Raw genomic sequence first — 23,067 nt, forward strand, 5'->3', positions numbered from 1 at the left:
ACGGTGCTCAGCTGGCTGCTACAAAGACGTGCTGCTGCATGCTAATAAGTGGATGTTGATATGGTGGAAGTGTGACGTCACTAACCTGTGAATGGCGGACTACATTGGCAGGAATAAGTGTTGACTCCGTCTATACAAATGCCTTGGTTCAGACAGGGCCCGGATGCACATTCATCTGTGTTCTTCTCACAGCTCACACCTAATACGAGAGGAGGGGTGATTGAAATATGTAAATTCAGTGTCGTTTACTCTATTGATTGCCAAGTCTTTTAAAAAAAATGCAGTGCTAAAATATAATAATTAACATCATTACCTCTGAATCCAGGTTGACACTGACAGGTGTAGCCATTGTGTCGGTCCACACAGGTGCCACCATTTTGGCACGGACTGGGCTGGCACTCATCCTTTTCCTGCTCACACTGTTGTCCCACCCAGCCAGCTTCACACTCACACCGATACCTTCACACAAGAGAAAGGCCAGCACGAGTTCAGGAGGAGAAATTAGCCACATAGTAATAATAACAGCAGCTGCTTTTTGGGCCAAACCTATTCACAGAGCGACTTAAAGAGCAGGCAAGAACGCAGGCGAAGTATTGAAAACATTTCAATTCAGTATCGAGTGATGCGTCATCTGATCGGCTTCTCTGACAGCCTTTAAAGAGACCACCAATCAAACTATTTCGAACAAATGTCGTCCGATAACGATCGGGGTCCAATCGATCGGTGCAACCTTAATCTAAGGATGGTTGAATCTCAGAACATAAGGTTTCAGAGCAGCAGTATGAGGTCAACGTACCCGTGTTGCTGTTCAATACATTCTCCGTGCACACAAGGCTGAGGAGCGCAGTGGTCGGTCCCAGAGAGGCACAGAGGGCCGTGGGTGCTGGGCGGGCACAGGCAGTGGAACCCGTTCACCTTGTCGATGCAGGTTCCCCCACTCATACACGGGTTTGAGTGACACTCGTCGATCTCCACCTCACATTTAAGTCCTGTCAGAGAGCAATTCAGAGGGAATTCATTCTTGATTATCCTGTTGATTTCAGTAACAGCATCCAAATATCAGCCTGCGGTGCTACAAGTATACTGTTATCACATTGACTTTACTGGGATAGCAAAACGTACCTGTGTATCCTGCGGCGCACACACATTTGTACTCGTTAATGCCATCGTGGCACTCTCCGTACTCACAGGGGTTGCTGGCACAGTCATCTTCATTGATCTCACAGTTCACCCCTGAGTAGGGAAAAAACATAAATTCATAAAGGGCAACAATAGCCAGGTTATGTGCTTTATCTGTGCGTTTGCTCAGATTTAAAAGTAGCACACTAAAAAAACACCTCGTCTCTTCCCTTTTGGTTACCATGAGTGAAGAGTTGCACGAGAGGGAGAAGCAGCTCAAGCGGCTGTTACAAAATGTGACAGTTAACTCATTTACCACCAGGGGGAGTAAGACTCCATAAAAATCTAGTTCCGCAAGAAGTGAGGAACATTAACAAAAAGCTTTAATACAGCGGAGGCCCACGACAACTAGAGTATGACATAGTTATAAACCTATGAAGGATCACATTAGAGGAAAGTGGGAGAGAAGAAGAGAGAGGAAAAGGATGAGTAACAGAAAGACGAAAGAGACAAAGAGAAAACTAGACAGAGAGAGGAAAAAGGCACATTTAAAGAGGGGAAGTGAGGGCATGAAACCAGAAAATGAGACCCGACAGGCTGACCTGAGGCAGTTTTGGTTAAGTGAGGACAGTGCAGACTTCAGTACCACGTCTCAGGGTGGTACAGCATACTGAACTGAGCCTATTAATCCACAGAGCAACGAGGGTAGCACCACTGGACCCAGACTTGTGACTGCTATACACACAAGTGCTCTACAGTTTAAACATCGAAAGTTACACAGGAAGCTCTAGACGTGGGGGATGGGGGTCTTTACATTCAGGACCACATTAATGTGATCCGGCTCAGACTCTTTCAAATAAGATTCAGAGTTAATTGTGCTGGATGATCTAGAACTCATACGTTTATAGTCGTACAACTGCATCATTTACGTACCATATGTCAAATGACACTTTTTTACTTTGAAGAATAAATTAGAATGAACTTGTCTCACTATACAGGCAATGATTTTTTTTTTTTTTTTTGTAGCACACCTGTGGTTCCTGGTGGGCAGTTACACTGGTAGGCATTGACCAGGTCAATGCAGCGTCCTCGGTTCTGGCACGGGTTGCTGTGGCACTCCTGGACCTGGATGTTACAGATGGAGCCCGTGTATCCAGGTTGGCACTCACAGGAGAAGGTGGCGATGCCGTCTTTACACACACCATGGTGGCACGGCTCTGGTACGCAGTCGTTGATGTTGTCCTCACAAAGTAGACCGGTGAAGCCTGCGGAGGAACATTTTCTCTTAGGCTATTGGATCAAGTGACTATTTCAGATTAAGTGATGCATTCTACCATTTACTACGATATAGCACAGTAGCAGAGTAGGACTTAACATGTGTCTATTCCTTTTTTACCTTCAGCACATTCACAATCATATCCGTTGGGTCGGTCGATACACTTGGCCCCGTTTAAACAAGGCGTGCTGGAACACTCATCTATGTCGGTTTGGCACGTTACACCGCTGAAGCCTGAAAACAGAACAACATGATGAGCGTAATAACAAACGCACACGTTAAAAGACAGGACGGACTTCCTAAGACAATTCATTTTCGCTCTTGATTGTGCGGAAATGTGATAAATACATGAACCCATAGCTACGTGTGTTACTAACCTGCTGGGCATTCGCAGATAAAGTGGCTGACCTGGTCCAGACATTGCCCCTGGTTCAGACAGGGCGAGCTGATGCACTCGTTTATCTCCACCTCACAATGAGTCCCCTCAAATCCTGCATGACGAGAAACAGGTTTTTATGATTTCGCTATGGACTTTATGTGTTTAAATAATTTCATTTGAACCTTGTGGTGTCAGCTGCCTCAGCAGACTGTTATCAACTCCACCAAGGAAGTCATGTTTTTGCTCAATATTGTATCATATTATTATATTATATTTGTTAGCAGGATAACCCCCCAAAAAATGGTAACAGATCTGAATGAGATTAAAAAAGGTAAGCCATGGGTCAAGGAATAAAATACATGTTTGTCTTGGATACGAATACAGGAATTTAAAAAAAGAAGATTTGCATATTTTTCATCATTTTATAATAATTTTCTCATGAATTTTTCGGATTATACAATGTGGCACATGCATCATAATAGTGTTTATCACTCTGGATCGTTCAGATTTAGATGATAAAATGTAATCCTTTCAAATGCTGCATTTCTTTGAAGCTCATTTGGAACAGACTGTCGGATAAAAACCGGTTAAAATGTAAGGTAATCCATCATTTCTCAAGGAATGTACCAGGCATGCAGATGCAGGTGTAGTCCCCAATGCGATCCAGACATGTGCCGTCGTTCTGGCAGGGGCTCGACGCGCACTCGTTGACGTCTTGTTCACAGCGCGGCCCGGCGTAACCCCTCACACAGTTACACGTGAAGGAGCCGTCGGTGTTCACACACTGACCGCCGTGCTCGCAAGGGTTGGTACCTGATGATGAAGAGGAAATGGGCATGCTTAAAAAACAGAACAGACTGGCAGAGGTACATTGTATGTGTGGTTAGCACGTTCTCTTTCTCACCAATGCTGCATTCGTCTCTGTCGATGTTGCAGGTGCTGCCTACATACCCGGGTGCACAGTTACAGTTAAACATGCCACTGATGGGGTTGGTGTCACACTGAGAACCCTCTCTGCAGGGGTTACTGATACAGGCGTCATCTCTGTGGCAGAGCAAGCCTGAAAAGAGCATTGTGTTGACAAGGAATGAGTAAACCAGACACGGTATTGAGTTCCACAGTTAATCCCCAACATGTCTAACTAATGCACTTCGCTGAAACTAGTTTTGAGAATTCAAATAATCCAAAAAACTCAAGCGACCAATGGTGTAACTTCATCAGACAGACATGTGTTCAGCTATTTGAATAACAGATCCAAATGCAAAAAAAAAAACTTGTGTGTGCTAAGATGAAAATGTCTCCGGAGAATTTCCAATTTGGAGCAATTTAACAAAGGTTGCACTACTGGCCTACCTGTCTTTCCGTAGGGGCAGAGGCAGACGAAAGACGCAACGCGGTCGATGCATGTGGAGCCTGCGCTGCACGCAGCTGTCGCGCAGTCGTCGATGTTCTTAGAGCAGTCGGGTCCACTCCAGCCATTGACGCACACACAGACATAGCTGCCAAACAGGTTGCTGCAGGTGCCGCCATTCTGGCAAGTGTTCGGCTGCAGACGACACTCGTCCACATCTTCGGTACAGTGCTGTCCTGTGGAGAGGCATTAAGAAATGTAAACATATTAAGTTAAGTCAATACTCCATGTTGTACTACAACATAACTTAAGGTGTAACCTCAAGGTTTTTCCTCTGGAGAAAACTAAATATTGACCCATTTTCTTTTAAAAGATATTTTAGATCCTTATTTAGAAAAGCTCTACTTTTTGCAGACATGAAAAATATACAGTATGAGAATACTATTCATCCTCAGCGGCCACTCTTAAATACCCTGCTCACATTGGCTTTGCTTTCTCCGGTTGGATTAGTGCTACATAAACTCAGACAGGCCCAAGGAAGCCAATGTTTGCATGTTTGCTTTGTAAACGGAAAGCGTGTGTTAGCACAGACACGCCTTGTGTGAAGAAAAAATACAAAAGACTAGTAGGAAGTATGATATCAAAACAGACAACATGAAAGGATCCAATCTATTAAAACTGTTGTCAGCACCAACATTTATTCCACCTCACACAGAGAAAAATGAAGACTTAAAAGTAGAAAAGATATTTCAAATTGATATGGCTAGAATATCTAGAAAATGAAGAGGTAAGGACACAAACAATGTGCCGTCGATTTCATTTAAAGAATGTGAAAGGCTTGACATGACATCACTGCAAGTAGTCGTCGCAAGAACATATAAACAAACAACTGAACACACAAGTCCCTTACCAGTCCACTCTGGTGGACACTGGCAGTTGTAGGTGTTGACTCCGTCCATACAGGTTCCTCCATTGGCACACTGATGACCGGGGCAGTCATCGATGTTGTTCTCACAGTTAGTCCCGTTGAAACCTGGCACACATGATTGAGGCAGACATGAACTCAAACATCTAACTCGTATATGATAATACTCTAGTGTACATTAGTACTACGACGTGTCCTGGTAGTGTATAAACATCAGTTGTGTGTGTGTGTGTGTGTTTGTTGTGTCTACTTGCTCAGTGTAGCAGACTGTACAGTGAACAGTGTTTCCAACACAACACAGCAAACAGGATCAAACTGTTTGCACCTCAAACAACATAATGCAACATTGTAGAAATTCAAATCTACATTCATAGATAGACAAATACCAGTTACAGCGTCACTCTATTTAGCTTGCTTAATTTCATTGTATTCTCTTAAACGCCCTTTCTCTCTCTCTCACCAGGCAACACAATTGTCAATATCTCTGTTAGTGTGCGGTGGTTTAACTTTTTTTCACATTCAGCTTTAAAAAGAGGAACAAAAGTATTTCACAATCTGAGTCCCCCTACCTGGGAGGCAGTGGCAAGAGTAGCTGGTTTCCGAGTTCTGGTGGCAGGTGCCTCCATTAAGGCATGGTGAGGGTGAGCAAGGGATGTACGAGCTTTCACAGTGTCTGCCCGTAAACCCTGGGTCACAAGTACACCTGTAGTAGCAATGACAAGAGTACATTTCATTTAGCTCTTCTTCCAGATGATGGCACATTTCACATTTGATTATTCTAAGCTAGATTCTCACTTGTAGGAGCCAGGGGTGTTGACGCATACGCCTTCGTTCTGGCAGATAGAGGGCGTGGCAGCACATTCGTTCGTGTCATTAAGGCAGCGAGGACCCGTGTAGCCCGGAGGACAGGAGCACGTGTAGCTGCCGGCAGACGGAGAGCTGCACGTCCCACCGTTGGCACAGGGGCTAGAAAGACAGCTGTCCTCGTGCTCACACTGCGGTCCTGGGAATGAAGAGGAGGGAGAAGAGAAGAGCAGAGCATTAGCGCTTCAGCATTTGTCAATGGTGTCCTCCACCTCTGGAAAATGACGGCTTAGATAATAGAGGACAGCAATATGCAATGATATATTTATTTATAGAATGTTGCAACACGTGTCTTGTATTGTTGGTAGCTGCTGGGCGCCACATCTGGATTCACAACAAGAAGCGACTTGTTCCTTGCTTCAAGGCTTAACTTTTACTTTTGCTGTATATGTTATGAGGATGTAAGGTATAGCAGCTTTACAGCCGGCATGTGTATTTGTAAGCGTGAACAAAAAGTCAGATATCACTGCCCTGCTGGCAAAACTCCTGAGAGGTGATGACAGCATCTCACCTGTCCATCCTCTGGCGCACTCGCACTTGTATTTGTCGAGGGACAGCAGGGCGCAGACGCCCTTGTTGGCACAGGGGTTGCTGGGGTAACACGTGGAGTTCTGGGGGGTTTGGCAGTGCTGTCCGGTGTAGCCGAGAGGGCAGGTGCAGGCGGCGCTGCCGGGCACGGGTACGCCGGCTAACATGGACACAGAGCAGTTCCCTCCGTTCAGGCAGAAGCCCGGGTCGCAAGGGTCCTTGTGGTGGCAGTACTCACCCAGGAAGCCTGGTGCACACCTAAACACACACACACACACACACACGCACACACACACACACACACACACACACACACACACAGAAATCAATGATGGAGCACGCAGAGGCACACACAAGGATTTAAACCTAATCACCCCTCAATACAGACAATACAGTTGAAAGATGAATTAAACGATTGTGTGTGTTTGACGGAGAGGTAAAGAAACAAAACAAAAGAGTGAGTTTCAGTCAGGTGCACACACTGCACCACATCAGACAGCAGCATTGATCCCAGAGCGTAGCGTCTGCACTAGAGTCCTGCAGTACACACAGATCAAAGGTAACACTGGGTAACACTAGCAGGAGTACAATGTGTGGTTGTGCATTGTTCTGTTACTATTAAAGGGTTAATGGACTGCATTTATGTTGTGCTTTTAAAAGACACACACACACACACATAGATCAATGTGGCCATGAGCTGCTTGACAGAAGAAGAAGAAGTTGGAGCGTTGTGTCTTGCTGAAGGCCATTTTGAAATGCTGTAAAGATGTGAATCACTAACCCTATGATTACTGATATGAGATGCTCAGAACCCTGAGCTGTTGCCCCACAAACCCGGTCAGAGAAAAGGGGGAAGCTGCGCTTGGTGAAAGGGTTAAACCGGGGTCAGTGACGGAAAAAGAAGAAGTCAAAAAGTAGAAGGATGTGAGGTGGTTATTTGGGAGTTGTTGATTGAAGCCTGGAAGCAAACTAAACACAGCTAGCGGAAAGCAGCAGCAAGTCTGTGGGCAACGTGGAAGATGAACAATGTTCACGGCAACAGATAAGTAATGTACCGAAATGTGTCCACCGCAAAGGGAAAGAACTTTTCTTGACATCTCGCAGCTCGCCTGGTGTTCAATCGCCCCAAGTTCTCCCACACAACTTCCTTTCTCCGTTCTCTACACTGGCTACCTGTAAGAGCTCGCATCCAGTTTAAGACTCTGGTGCTAGCCTACAGGGCAGTGAAAGGAACAGCTCCTTCCTATCTCCAGGCCACGGTCAAGCCTTACACCCCCGCCCGACCACTTCGCTCTGCTGCCTCGGGGTGATCGGTTGCCCCGTCGCTCAGAGGTCCTGGCGGCCGATCGACCCGGTCACGGCTGTTTTCTGTCCTGGCCCCACAGTGGTGGAATGAACTTCCCACTGACGTCAGGACAGCGGAGTCGCTGCCCATCTTTCACCGCAGGCTGAAAACCCACCTCTTCAGCAAGTGCTACCCTGAGCCTTCCACTTAGCACTTATTGTTTTCATACTAGCTTGTTGCACTTATTGTATTCGTATTACTTATAGCACTAACTGTTTTTCTTGTTTCTGCACTTTGGCTCTGAGTTATGCTCTGCTTCATGCTCTTAGATGCTTGTTTGGAAAAGGAAATGTACTTATGACTTCCGGTGACTAGTAGTTCTTTTGATTACCAATGTTGAATGCACAACAAAGTAAGTCGCTTTGGATAAAAGCGTCTGCTAAATGACTGTAATGTAATGTAATGTAACATCTGCAAGTTGTTCACAACAAGCTGTGTGGCGTACGGCCAAAAGAAAAGCAACACTCTATCGTGTTGTGACCACATTTGGTCTGGTTTTTTTTCTCCCTCCGCTTCTTCATCAGCTCCTTTCTTTCAATTCCTCACTCTTCTTCTGAGTGATTCAGCCACATGTCGAGCAGCGGGGATATTACATATTACACAATGTCCATCAAAAACAGAGATTCCTTTCATCACTTTCCATTCCTCTGGTTTTTTTTTCTCAGCTCCTCCCACTTTCACACACCACTTGTTCTCTCTGTGTGTGTGTGCGACGCCATTCGATCAGGGATGTTATTTTGTTACCGAGCCAAAAAAAATAAATTTTATTAGTCAGGTAATTTCCTGTGTATGCTATTTTGATCAGCCGTCTGTTGCATTGTGCGGCACATGGCCGACACGCTGTCTAGGGACTGTGGGCAACGGAGCGGCCGGCTGCCTCTTACACGGGCCTCTAAACCGGCCTCCCTAGAGGGGCTCAGGTGACATAATAGCGGAGATACACCACAGAGTAACTAACACACACATACACGCAGGCACGGAGAAATGAATACCTTCTTTCATAACCATTCCAAAATGGATAAGTGTGCTTTTTTTTTTTTCCTCACAAATAACCACCGCACCTCTAGAATGTAAACATAAAGGGTATCAGAAGTATCAGAGATCGGCGTTATGAGCCATATAAAACAAATGAAACAGTGGAAGTGGGAATTATCTGAAATCCAGTCTCACGCTTATTAACTTGTATTCATTATGGGCCTCTCCGCCCCGAAGCAGCCTGAAGATATTAGGTGATGAGCGCATGGGAAAGAGGGGGGAAGTCGTGAACCATGCCAGGCAGAACGTCTCGGCGATCAATCACATCTGTGAGAATACTACTCGGTGTGAGTGTCAGCGAGTCGGACAATGTCTCCTCCAATACGACAATCTGACACCAAAGTCCCACACAAACACACATTAGGCTACAGTATATCAAAATGCACTGACGTGTCCACAAACCAGCCCCAAAAGAATGGAATGAACACCAGGATATTGAGCAATATGTTTTTAGAGTTTTCTATTTGTCTATATAAAAGATATATAAAAGACGGAAAACTCTTTTACTCTTTTCAAGTTTAGTTTAGTTCTTATTCCATAGACCAAAAATGATTAAAAAAGCATTAATAAATCTCATTTTAGAATTGAGTGACACGTCTCTTATTATGATGAACATGGGCACTGTCCTTTTTCTTTCAGTCCACCAACCAGAAATACTCTCTTGTTCACTAAAGCCACTGATGAAATGCACAATTAACTCTTTACTATTGGGGCCCTAACACATTGTTGGTTTTTGCCTGTTTTCATGGAATTTTTTTGACAATAACAAAACATAGAATATCGCCAGCCTTTATGTTTCAAATGTATATTTTATTCCCCGAACGTATTCTCTAAAAACTTGCCATGTGCATGTACTCATGGTGCTGGTAAACAGATAAACAAGTCGGCAGATTAGTGACGTGGGATCTTCAAAGAAAAGACGGACTTCATGCCTCTTCACTTCCACTCTGTCAGATTAGACATGGCCACCCTCCCTCTTTCCTGTCTCCGTCCCTGTATCGGCACGTCTGCAGCGCAACCCCCGACACACATGCCAAAACACACACACACACACACACACACACACACACACGCGCGCACATAAATACACAAACACAGAGACGTCCCTCCCCACTCCGAACGCAAACACAGCTTGGTCATGATATCACAACAAGGCGGCCGTCGTGGGAATTAGGACTGCTTTCTTCTCCTCCGCCCCCTCTCAGGGAGGAATGACACGGCCTTCTGCCCTGGGACATACATCACATTAGCAGACTGTCATGCGATGAACACCGTGTCCAGGTTAATACCAGGTTTACGTTTCACTGGGATCATTTCACACATTTTTTCGCTGTTTAAAACAATGGGGAATATGAGAGGTATTGACAACAAAGTCAAATAGAGAGAGAGAGAGAGAGAGAGAGAGAGAGAGAGAGAGAGAGAGAGAGAGAGAGAGAGAGAGAGAGAGAGAGAGATTGGTGGTCTTGCAACTCTACACCACCCTACAAGAATTATTTGCAGCTTTGAGAATTTTTTTTGGAGAAAATTCCGAAGCGTTGACAGGAAAGATGCGCAGCAATCTCTATTAAATTCAATCGCTGCTATCCAACCGGTGTTGACAGAACCAAATGCCATGGCGTCAGGAAATGATACCACCCCGTCCTTCAGGTTTCACTCCCAGATAGAGCGCTCATTCTTAGCCTCCGGCTGTATCGCTAGAGCCGGAGGCCGACAGACAAGGCTGAGCACGATTCACATTATTGTCAGGGAGTGGTGTCTCACCGCTGAGGAGATAAACCAACACAATGGCGCACTAGTCTGTCCCTGAACGCAACACGGGGCCGTAAGTGTGCTTCGTCAGACACGCTTTCATACGTGCCAACAGAACAAGGGCAAGAAGTTGCACACAGATAAATGCGCCGCTCTACTTTCATGACAAAAAAGAAAAGCGAGCGGAGAGGGTTTTCTGCAGCCAAAGTCATCTATGGGATTCTTTGTTTTGCTCCATGAGGACTTTTTTTTTTCTCCTCCTCTTTTCCCCATCCTTCTCTTACTCCGTGCAATTTCCTGCAGCCCTTCTTTTCCCTCCCTTTCTCACTCCTCCACCTCTCATTTCTAACCCACTCTGGAGGTGTCAGGTTTCTACAGCTGGTTCACATTAGCGCCCCCATCTCACGCACACCCCTCCCTCTCTCCCTCTCTCTCTCCCTCTCTCTCTCTCTCTCTCTCTGCACCCCTGCTCTCCTTCGTCCTCTCTCCTCTCTCCCGCCTCCTCCTCCTCCTCCTCCTCTACCTCATGCTGACCTCTGCCTGTCCTGGCTGGCCGGCCATGTGTGTGTGTGTGTGTGTGTGGGGGGGGGGGGGTTTCAATGAGCAGAATTGGGTGGCTTGAATCTCACTCACTCGTGTAATGTCTCCCACGTCTTTCATTTCTAATTCCTATGTCTCAAGCTCCATACTCTCTCATCTCGAATCTCTAATTCCCCTTTTCTTTTGTGCTAAACCTACCTCTCCACCTTCCTCTCCTCAACTACGATCCCACCACCACCACCACCTCCACCACCTCCTCCACCTCCTCCTCCTCCACCTCCTCCTCAACCAGCCACCATTCTAGTCTCAGCAACGCTTAATAACTTCATCATGCTCTACGCCTGCGGCCATCCCAGAGAAACAGTGTGAGAGTTGTGGGAGAGCATAAGCCAGCTCACATTTCAATCCCTGGATCATTCCCTGGCTTGGCTAGAGCATAGGTGGTCTATTCACTGTACTGTAGTCCTCTGTGTGTGTGTGTGTGTGTGTGTGTGTGTGTGTGTGTGTGTGTGAATGAACATCACAAGTCAAGTGCAGAACACGTTGCTGCTGGCTTTGCTGTTGCTTCAATGCATGGCTATGCTGCAAGAAAGATGCCTGGTAGATTATAGTGAGGAGAGAAAGTCATATCAGCGCTAGAAGTGACACAAACAGCGATGTGCTTTGTTGACCTCAAAGGTGAACGGGGCAGCCTGACCCGGGAGCGCCCGAGACAAATGGGTTGCGTGTGGTGGAATATATCTCAAAAGGGAGGTGCACCTCTTATCTGCTCTACAAAGAATGCTTTGACGCCATTTCTTCGCAGTCAATTGCTGCTGCTGCTGCTGCTGCTGCTACTGTACACTAGAAAGACGGGAGCTTCAGTTGAGGAAGAGCACCCGAAAATTCAGACATTATTTGTCCAATCACAGATCTGTCTCAGTGTAAATGCAGTGTGTGGATATAGGTCTGGAATGGGAGCAGTGTAACATCAGCCAGTGCCACAGAGAAGACGTCTGTTCTAAATAAAAAAAACAAAAACACTTAAATGTAGATGTAGAGGTTCAATTATGGGTTCTTTTTAGGGGGATGGAAACTATGAATCTACTCCTTCAACAATCATTAGTAGCAATGTCGTTTTAGTGGTTTGTATTTTTGGCACACTCCGCTTGTCAGAGTAGTTTAGTTTTTTTTCTGCTTTTCATACAGCAGAGGCAGTAGAAATAACAGCAGGGGCGGGCAGGAGTGGTCTGAGAATGATGTCAAAGTTGAGGAGAAAAGAAAGACACAAGAGAGAGAGAGAGAGAGAGAGAGAGAGAGAAAAAAAAAAGAGGAAGGTGGATGAAGTGAAGAGAGCACAATGAGGTGACCAGAAAAGTAATGAGAGAGCGAGACACACGGAGAGAAAAGGAAGCCAGGCAGTCCGACTGAGAAGCTTCAGAGCAGACGGAGTAAAGGAGCGCAGAGCAGGGTGGAGTCCAAAATGAGGGACATGTGGTCAAATCTCAGACTGTGATCAAAAAGACTCATCTGAGTGGCTGTGGTACGCAGCACAGCAACCATTTTCTCTCTAAGCCTGCCGCTCTAGGTTGTTCTGTCATTATCCTGTTTCTGCGGTTGTTTAATGTGGAATCTCCAATAATAGGTCTGTCGGCCTATAAAGTATCTTTTTTTCATTTAAAATGTATAACAAAGTGTTTGTACGCTCTATTTCAGCTCACTTTTAGTAACTGAATTGCTAGATTCTAAAAGTTGAATCAAATGTAGTTAACTATAAGTGATAATAAGTGAGTGATGATGCACTAAAGCTCTCACTGGTAAGAGCCTTTACGTCACGGTGCACGTATGGAAAACGTGTGACATTATGACAAAACTGAGGCGTTTCTGACCCCACAGTGTCATCGTCGCTGTGTGACAGAGAGCCACTTGTCACCTCACCGTATGTGGGTTTATGGTCTGGTTGCTACATTCCCCACTGGTTTGTCAGGCTTCCTCTTTCTGAGAGCAGGGTTTGAATCTCTAAATCTCCAAGCAGCCTGGTGCTCATCTGTTTGTAGGTTTTACCGGGACCCTTTGTTTGTTTGTTTTTTGGGGGGGGGTTCACAAATTAAACAATTGATTGAAACATACGCTCAAAAGAACTACTACATGTCCACCATGCAAATACTGAACCTGGTGTGATTGAAGGGATAGTTGGGATCTTTTTTTTAGGTGGGGTTGTATGAGGTACTCATCCACAGTGTTTTACCTGCAATAGATGGTGGCACACCACCAGTAAATAGACAGGAGCACAGTAATGTACTGCTGTGGACAGGAGCAGCAGCTAAATGTATTTTAGCCACCTGAACAGAAGCAATATCGGCTTATTAAGTGTGTGTTATATGTAGAGTATTATCATTGCTTTACCTTGCCAGGCAGCCTTTTCGGATGGCGAACTGAAGCCAGTGGTTAACACACCGACTACGGATGAGAACCTCATACAACCCAACTTCAAAAACTAACTCACTAACCGCTAACTAACTAATAAACTAACCCTTTAACTGAACTTCAGACCATCATGTGAACTTGCCCTAGGCTCAAGGTGCCCCGGACACACACACAGACACACACACACACACACACACACACACACACAGACATGGCACATACAAAAAAACACAAAGAAACTCTTATCATTGTGGTTCCAGCCTAAACCACATCTACAGCGCTGTGAGCAGAACTGTGGGAAGGAGATAAGTCTTTGGAGAGTAAGAGCTGGAAATCACTGCCGTGGGTTCCAGTCTCCTACTCTAGCTTTTGTTGACTTTAGTTCGGATCATATGCCTTACCCACTTAAAATCTGAGTGTGTGTGTGTGTGTGTGTGTGTGTGTGTGTGTGTGTGTGCGCCTGGGAGGTGTGGAGCAGAGAGGAGAAGTGACTGATCCAAACCATTTTCTTCCTACTATCTTCTCTGCTTCGCTACCTTCTTTTCAACCAAACACACACAGATGTGAATGAGAGATAAAGGAGAGATACAGCTGTAATAAAGGCGAGAGGGTGAAGGTCTAGTAATGGGGGGGGGGGGGGGGAGGAATAAGAAGCCTGGTGAGTCGTGTCCAGAGGCATCTAAATCCCTGAAGCAAAGGGAGGGACAGAAGCATGGACAGATGAGTGACAGTTTGATGAAGGAGGCGTAGCAAGAGGGAGATTACACTCCTCTCTCTGCGCCGCTTCTCCCTCGTCTCCCCCCCCCCCCCCTGGCTGCTCTCTCATCATTAGTAAGGAGTTGTGCTCCGAGGTATTCCTCCTCAAATTACCTGAAAAAAGACATCCTCTTTTCTTTTGGCCCCTTTCTCTTCCTCTGTCTGCCCCACAGGCAGATTCTACCTGTCAGATCAAACAGGCAGCAGCTCTACACAACACAGTAACTCTCAACCCTATTTGGAAAAAAAAACTCTCTCTCTCTCGCTCTCTTTTTTTAATAAACATAAAGGCATGACAGTGACTGCAAGAGAGTGAGGAAGGGGGGGGGGGGGCATTGAGAGGGAGGGAGAGTTAATCAGTTTGCACCATGGCCCAGCAGCAGACAAAGAGATCTTGTTCTGGAGGAAAACAGGGTTTCGACAACGTAATGTGTGTCGCCTCACTCGTACTTGGACTGCTCAGGTATTAATTAAGTCAGTGAGTCAGACTCCATGTTGGACTGCATTCACATTAAACTAAACAGAAAAGCAAACAAACAAACAGTCCGACGCATTGGCAGGACGATAAAACGAACGACAAAAAGTTAAATTAGAAGAACAAGACTTGATGCTGAATCAGCATTCCAATCCTAACCGTAACATTTGGACGCCAATGCCGTCTACCGTTACCGGTATTCTCTCCTGACCTCACCCTTTTTTTTCGGGGGGGGGGGGGGGGTTATTTTCCCACTGTCGTTCGCCACTGACATGACTTCATGTGAATGCAGCATTAGTGTCAGCGATCCTTAGCCAACAAACGAGACCACTGTTCCTGTGCACTTCGTCAAGACCTCGTCAGAAAAGAGTTATGTATCCCTCCGGTTACAAATGCTTACCAATCAAACTGGTGGCATGCACAAATCTACACAGACACACACTCACACACCTTTTTTTTTTTCTCACACCCAAGGCCGATGGCTTGCAGTGCCACCGGTTAGACGGCTTCTCTCCACCCTGTTAGTCAGCTAGTCGACCTCTCCCATGCACTAATACTCTCTCTTATGATATTCTTCATGTCCAAAATGAGACGCCTGAGCTGCGTTTGCAAATGTAAAACTTTCCAACGTCAATGTCGTTACGGTCATTGTCTTGAACAGGAGGATCCTCCCCATCGTCTCTTTTCCCTTCTCCTTATCTGTCTTAAATTAATAGAAAGACACACACACACACACACACACACACACACACACACACACACACATATGGAGTAGTTCTATGTTTTCCAGAGTTTCCACAATGTATGAGAACTCTGCAGAAGTTGCACAGAAGCTCATTCTGTTGCCAAACATAAACAGGGGCCCCATCTTTCCAGTGTGCAGCGGTTTTCATTACGTGTATCAAACAATAACAACTGTATTAATGGAGGAACATTATTTCTCCTTGTTGCCACACAACAAAGGGCGACGGCATAATGACGCTCTTCCTTCCCGCTCTCAGCAATAAAAACTGGGCTGTTTTACGCTCGGAATGCCTTAAAATGTCTCGCAAAAACAAATTTAACTGTCCACCAGCTGTCCACGGTGGAAGCTCATTAACTCATAACTCATTAACTGTTTCATTATACAGTTACTCCCAGTGTGACCCCAGGTGTGATCCATGTGACATCATTAGTCTGGTCCGAGCCAAAAGGGCCAAAGTAACTGTTGACTTACAACCCGCTGCCTTTAATGCACTGAGGAGACTAATAAACACATAATTTGATTTTCACACAATGAGTCTTTTCATCAGCAGCACAGTGCAGACGGGGCCAGACAGGCCAGACAGAGGCAAGTGCGTGCATTGGAGTCCACAAGTGTGCGTGTGTGTGTGTGTGTGTGTGTGTGTGTGTGTGTGTAGTTCATGTTTACTTGTGAACAAAAAAAAAAATTGACTGACTAGTTAATCGGTCTAACAGTGGGCCTACGCTCTGTCAGCTGACTAGAACTGAGAGACCCCTCTCTGTGTGTCTTCAAGGAAAAAGGCCTCGTTTCCATTATTTATCAGCAATATCATCATTTCATTCATATAAAAAAAACAATTATGACTTTAGAAATGGAGACAGCTAGGCTGAGCGAGAGCACGAGTAAATACAGCAGATATCCGATAGCGCCGACTTCTTCAAAATGAAAAAGCACTAGCCCCCTAGCACACAAAATAAACAGAAAAAAAGATCAAATGTCATCCTAATAATTTACAACTGCAATTAAATAAAAGCAAAGGTAATAGGAACGACATAAAAAAATAAAACCTGAGAGGATGCGGTCAAACCTTAAACAGCTGCAAGTGATTTGAATGTTGTTTCATAGGAACTATTGGCATACAGCCGTGTTCTACTGGGACTGTATGTCTACCGTCTCCCCATATTTAAAGAGCAATATACAACATTCTCAGCATTTATATAGCAGCAAACAGTTTTCTACCTAAATAAATATTGGAGTAACGTCTACCTGAGTAGAGAATGAAGTCTCCCTCTGTGTGTGTGTTGTAATGCCAGCTTCTCCGCTTTATTGTTGACAAATGCCGGGCCGACCTTGCATGCTTTTAGTGCATGTTAGTGCGTGTTAGTGCGTGTTAGTGCGTGTTAGTGCATACAAGCGTGTTGCACTGATTAGCTCACAGCCACCGCTCTGCACTGCTCATACACGTCGGTTACAACTCATTTAAATGCGTTTTTCAATGAAAATGAGAAGGACAATGTAAAAACTGATCATCCCCTCTAATATCGCAAATTGCAATATCAGCCAAAAAACATTTGCAATTAGGCCTAAATCGTTCATCCCGACACACAAATGCACATGCGACACAAAAACACCTGCAGCACAACGTTTATCTGACTTGACGGAGGAATGTCAAACACTGATTAAGGAATGTTGCTCCTTTTTTTTTTACAGAAGTAGCGGAGTGTTGAAATTCCAAAAGCGCTGGGAACAGACGCACAGCGCGATTCACATCGCATTTGATGAAATATGAGCAGGTTCATGAACCAGCGTTGGTTGTGTTTTCGTTGGAGAATTTGGCTCGGGAGTGGCAACGCAATTATAAAGATAGCATAGTCTTAATTACAAACTGGGCTAAGCTGTCAGAGAGTGGAAGGCATAGATCAAACAGGCCACCGCTCTCCTTCACACTGCAGCACTTTCCCCTTAATGATCTGATTGCACCACCGGCAGCAGAAGAGACTTTCTCATGTAGTAGAAATGTCCCGTCATCGTCTCGACGTCCCCCAGGAACAGCAAATCAGTGGGCAGTAAAAATGTGTTGGCTTCCATTCTAGAGCAACAGGAGAGTAAGTAACAAAACCCCCCGAAATGTCCTAAATAACATCTTGGAGGTGGAAATGTGTGTGTTGGTATTGTTCCCAGTGCTGGTGTACTTTGTCAGAGACAGAGCCGTCTTTTATTCCCCATTCCGTGCCTGAGCGAAACCTCATGGTCCTGTGGACGGGCTGGGGGTTGATCTAAAAAAATCCTGTTTCTGTCACGGCTTTCACATCCAAATCCCCTCATGAGGCGACTTCTTACCGCCGGGTTCACGTTACTGTTAACGGCGCTGTACCAGCTCTTACCTGCAGTACTCGGTGCCGTTGCTGAAGGTCAGACATGTGGCGTTGTTGACGCACGGCGCCTTGTCGTTCATACACTGCAGAGCTGCAAGAGACGAGAGAAAGAGTCAGAGAGAGGAGCACTTCATCTGCTCAACACTTTGAATGTTGGAAACATTTGAATTTTTAATAAAACCATTCATTAACACAGGTTTACATTATTTCATTGTAATGACTGTTCCCAAATCTAGTGAGTTATCCACAATGTTTAATGCCGTTTCCATCATGTCTCGTTCTTGTCTTATTGCGTCTAGACAAGACATAGAGACACCATTATGATGATGATCTCTTGTATAATGAGTCAAAAAACTAATATTATTCATGTGTATCTAATAAATACCCTGTTTCGTTTAGCTGGGTAGCTCTAGCCTTGCTTGCAGTGATTCATTCCTGCTGCCACTGCTCAAAAGCAGTTCAGGGTTTCCCCCCCTCCAGAATATTGGTACTGGCCGAGGAGGTAAGAGTCCACCTCCACATCGGCTACACGTTTCTCCTCCTTCCCCCTCCTTCTTACAGAGATAATGCAGAAGGTTCGCCACCTATCTAACAAACTATGCAGAGCCAGCCTGAAATCAGCCTGCGGTCACAGGGCGGCCAGATGGGCAGGCCGACAGAAATCAGCCTCCAAGACGACAACAAAGCCCGACTATCTCCTCGCCAATGCAACACTTATAGGCAGACACATCAGCTATTGTGTGGCCCACCAGAAACACATGGCTCAGTAGTCTTCGGGCACACCATGCCGGTCCCAACGTGAAGTGTGGTGTTCTCAGTCCCAAATGAAGGAAGCCACTGTTTGTTAAGCGTTTGTCTGCGTGCGATTAATTAGAAACAACTATAAATCTTTAGCACGGATTGTGAAATATGTTGCCATATGATCATTTTTTGTTTCATTTATAGCCTCACATGTCGATGAATCCTCCACCCTGCTTAACGGGACTCTGTGTGCGAGTCTGAGGGTAGGTCAGCTGATTTCAAAGAAACGCCAACAACGTTCACAAAACAGTCATTGCATTACAGGAAGTGCACCGGAGCGATGGTGTTACTTCCTGCACCTAGATTAATCACAGTGTCACTCGAGTTGAGGAGCCTTTCGTGAAGATGTTAACCGTTATTAACCCGTGTTTGTGGTGTTTTTAAGTGCTGGACATTCATAGTACAGACTGTGAGCCGGTACAGTAAGAGAGCGAGGGCAGAATATTGCCCTGGAGTCAGGCTGACAGACATAGTCCATTAGACACGGGGATACCGTACATAAACCACTGTGAAATTCATGATTCCAACAGGCACGCACACAGGCTCGTGCCTCTATGTGCACAACTGCACAGTCACCCACTGTAATAAAGTACGAGTTGATATCAGGCTACTGCTGCAGCACAAGATACCAAAGAAAACACGGAGCTGTTTGGGGACTATTTCTGTACTGAGCGGACTTGCTGTGTGCACGCTCGCTACGAGTCAACACACCAAAAATCATGCACACATAATATCAAGACGCAGACAGCAGAAAATCAGATGCGGTTAGGACTTGTGACACTGTGGAACTTTCGCTTTTGGTTTTGATCACGTTTAAGCCAAAAATCATATCCAAGATCATGTTTACTCTGCTTTTGAATATATCACAAAAAAAAGGACGTAAAATATGACTTCAGTAAATCTGAGGAACGCACCATAGGGTATGGCAGGATACCAGCGTTCTAGCAAGAAACAGACTATGGCAAAAATCAGCACAGCAAAAAAAAAAAAAAGGGAAAAGAGGGGGATGCTGAGGGGGAGGAGGAAGCGCTGAGAGATGCATAAGACAGAGGGAGAGAAATAATGGATGCAAGACAGCACAGACCGGAAAAAGATACTCTCATCCCCCGACTGGTTTGACGAGCTTCCCATGCACGCTGTCGTCACGCCAGACACAATGATCCTACCAGATTTGGGACTGCCTGATATTGTGCAATTGTAACACACACACACACACACACACACACACACACACACACACACACAGGTCACAAAAACTCCTGACTGAAACTTTTTGAAAAAAAAAGGTTTCAGCCATCCGTCTCTCTAAAGTCAAAACAAGCAAAATGATTCACACACACAGTCCCTGACCAGTGTGCTGCGATCCAGGCTCATATCAACCGCATTGTATCCTCTCTACCTGGCTGTTCTCACACTTCACTATCAACAAACCAGGGACAAGAAAAATTCCCCAGGAATGAGAGCCTTGATAAGGCCCAATCGACAAAGTCAACAGTGAAACTACAGGCAGATGGTGTGAGCTGAGAAAAAAAAACACACGGGATACCTGACCCAAAGAGAACTGTTCTTTGGACCTATTCCTGATCGAATGCCCACTTTGCTTTTCTCACTCACTGGCACCGCATCTTCCTGCTTGTTGTGTTTGTTTATGAGTGTGTCAAGGTGATAGGGAAAGGGGGGGGGGGGGGGTAGTTTAAGTGGAGAACAAAAGCAGAACAAAAGCAGGAGATTTACATTGTCTACAGTCTGGTGGGACTGGGAGGAGAGCTGTGTGTGCGTGTGTGTGTGTGTGTGTGTGTGTGTGTGTGTGTGTGTTTCCTGCTGGTGGAAGCTGTATCTGTAAAGATGCCATTGTGCACAGTGTGAAAAATGAGAGTCTTTAAACGCAGATGTCCGAGTGCTTGTCTCAAACGTTCCTCAATGACCTCAATAACATTATCTGTGTGGCTCTTTTTTCAAAGATAGCTACAAAGCGATTCTGAGGCAAGGAAGAAAAGAAACATAAAAAACATATACAATGAATACTAAACCGTTAACAAGAACGAGAACCTCTGCTGATAGTTTCAGTGTGCAGATGTGGCAATAGAAAACTACTCAACGTGGGGCTGCGTGGAAAGTCAGAGAGGTCATCCAAGTTGTAGCAGATTCAGATTCATATTTCATGGTCTTCTACAGAGGACATTTTTCTTTTACAGTCTGTCCACAATCACATCACAACAAGTCTCTCACACGTTCTCCTAAAGCGTTACTTTTTTTTGGCTGAGTAGTTATCTGTGGTGAGATGGAGAGGAAAGTGAAGCGTGATTAGAGGGGATGTCGGGGGTCGTGTGCAGCGATATGTTTCCATTCACCCGTTTTTTTTTTTTAATGAACATTTCTTCAAAAGATTAACAAAAGCAGAAAAAAGCCCCGGAGCACAAAAATAGCAGATGTGTAACCACAAAGTCCCCAGTTTGATTCCAGGCGGGAGGGGGCTTGTTGTACATCAGCCCACTCTCTATCATCACAATAGTAGACAATGGCCCCCGCAGGCTACACGAGCATCAGAGGAGACTTCTTCAAAAAGGAACGATGCCAGCTTATGCCGATGTCACGCTACACACGACTCTACTGTACGCGTTGCAGTTCAGTGGTGTGACGGAACCACCGTTGATCCGTGAGCCGTCGGATTAATTACACAGTTTAACGTTCACCATCACAGTGTGAAATAAAGTTTTATCGTTATGTCGACAATATTCAGTAAAATATGCGACCGGGAAATCTGCATTTATGCTTTTCTAAGACAACAAAAGGTTCTGTTCTGTCACATCGGGATGCGTTCAGGTTCTGTTCAGTGAAAATGAGCATTGGGCGAAGGTGAATTATAACGTCGTCATGATGTGTTCACACGTAATCTCGTAAAATGTAGCGTTGGTGAGAAACTTGAATAAATTCACTTGTTTGAAGGACATGTTTTCACAACATAAATAGATATTAGAGATGAATTATGACCTGTTTCAAATACTTCTAAGCAGCATGTAACACATCATTAAAACTACTGATGACAAGATTTGTTTTACTCCATAAAAATACAATCATTTAGTTCTTTATCATTTGAGTTGTGTTTTTTTTATAAGGAAAAAAAACGATAGGTGAAAAATAGTCTGGAGCCTTGTCGACCAGCTGCTGTAATCAAACAAAAAAACGTGATCAGGGATCTCCAAAAGATAAATTTGCTCCCTTCTTTCTTTCACGCTGATTTGATCCGTGACTCTGATCCGTGATGCGATCCGAATCGGGACTTTTATGATCCGTCGCACCACTTGGCTGCAGTTGCAACACGGTCCAAAGTTGTTGTTGTTGTGCCAAGGGCGTTGACTGTTTGCATGAACAAACAAAACAGGAAATGATGTGACAAGCATGACAACACCTGTGTCACTTCTCACATGTTTCGGTGACTCAGTCTGGAGACCTCATCGTGGACTCATGCCAGGGAAAGACCTTCTCGTGTGTAAACCACCACCCCACCCCACCCCCCTCACCAGTCTCACCAGTCTCACCAGTCAGTCATGCAGTGTGAAAACCACAAGGACTTAATGACTCCCGATTACAAGACAGCGGGTTGTGGAGTGTGAACAGTACAGCGATCTCACCACTGAGAGTGGTGTAGTGTAAATTTGGCCATGATAAGCCCTGTGACAAACCAAATGGACACGTGACACAGAACAACAGCGGCGGTTCGTTCGTCTTGGCACTCTAGAAGATCAAAGTTAGGAGTTACAGCAGTCAGCACAGGTTTTTGGACAATATAAAACTTGGCCTTGTATCAGCAAAGCAAATCCACCATCGCTCACCTGACATAAGCTACTCCAGCCCCAGGCTTTAACATTACAAATGACACTTTGTAGTTTTACAGAGTTTATCGAATATGAAGACAAAGCGCCCCGTCATGGTTGGTGTGTCACCGCTGCCTCGCGTCAACATCACTGAGGACACCGCCAACGTTTTAAAGCGGACGTCCTCATCTAAGTGCACTGAGACAACGTATCCTCTGCAGTTTGGTGTTACCGTTTCTCTTCCTCTAGCGCCACCAACAGGTTGGCATTTTGGGGTTTTTATTTAAACATTCTGTCGGCTGTTTGGATGTTGTGAAATTTAAAATGGATATTTGTACGTCAAGACAAGAACGGCATTTTTGGCCATTTTTGACAGCCTGAATTCTAACACGGCAAACTAAGACGGTAACATTTTTCCTGCTAAACATCAACATGCTAGCATTATTGTTGTGACCATGTTAGCACGCTGAAGGTAGCATCTTGCTCACAGAGCCGTTAGCGAGGCTGTAGACTCTCGAGTCTTGTTTTATAATTATTTAAACAACTCTTGTACATAATCATTGTTTTCCTCTTCATTTGACTTTTCACTTTCTATTACTGGAAG

At 45.1% G+C, this 23,067-nt stretch overlaps 1 protein-coding gene across 1 annotated transcript in view; it reads right to left on the minus strand.

Annotated features, from left to right (window-relative positions):
- notch2 (notch receptor 2) overlaps nucleotides 1–23,067 on the minus strand; it is a 40,426-nt gene that overhangs the window by 10,953 nt on the left and 6,406 nt on the right. Inside the window, 15 exon segments of the mRNA XM_068725880.1 lie at nucleotides 86–199; nucleotides 314–459; nucleotides 797–989; nucleotides 1,123–1,233; nucleotides 2,151–2,384; nucleotides 2,516–2,629; nucleotides 2,773–2,886; nucleotides 3,402–3,587; nucleotides 3,679–3,834; nucleotides 4,128–4,361; nucleotides 5,036–5,158; nucleotides 5,620–5,753; nucleotides 5,846–6,053; nucleotides 6,426–6,700; nucleotides 17,857–17,938. Of these exon segments, the coding sequence (XP_068581981.1) occupies nucleotides 86–199; nucleotides 314–459; nucleotides 797–989; nucleotides 1,123–1,233; nucleotides 2,151–2,384; nucleotides 2,516–2,629; nucleotides 2,773–2,886; nucleotides 3,402–3,587; nucleotides 3,679–3,834; nucleotides 4,128–4,361; nucleotides 5,036–5,158; nucleotides 5,620–5,753; nucleotides 5,846–6,053; nucleotides 6,426–6,700; nucleotides 17,857–17,938 (2,424 nt within the window).

Source organism: Cebidichthys violaceus, unplaced genomic scaffold (assembly GCF_023349555.1).
Source record: "Cebidichthys violaceus isolate CVI_PGR_0920_01 unplaced genomic scaffold, fCebVio1.0.p SCAF_37, whole genome shotgun sequence".
NCBI classification, from domain to species: Eukaryota; Metazoa; Chordata; class Actinopteri; order Perciformes; family Stichaeidae; genus Cebidichthys; species Cebidichthys violaceus.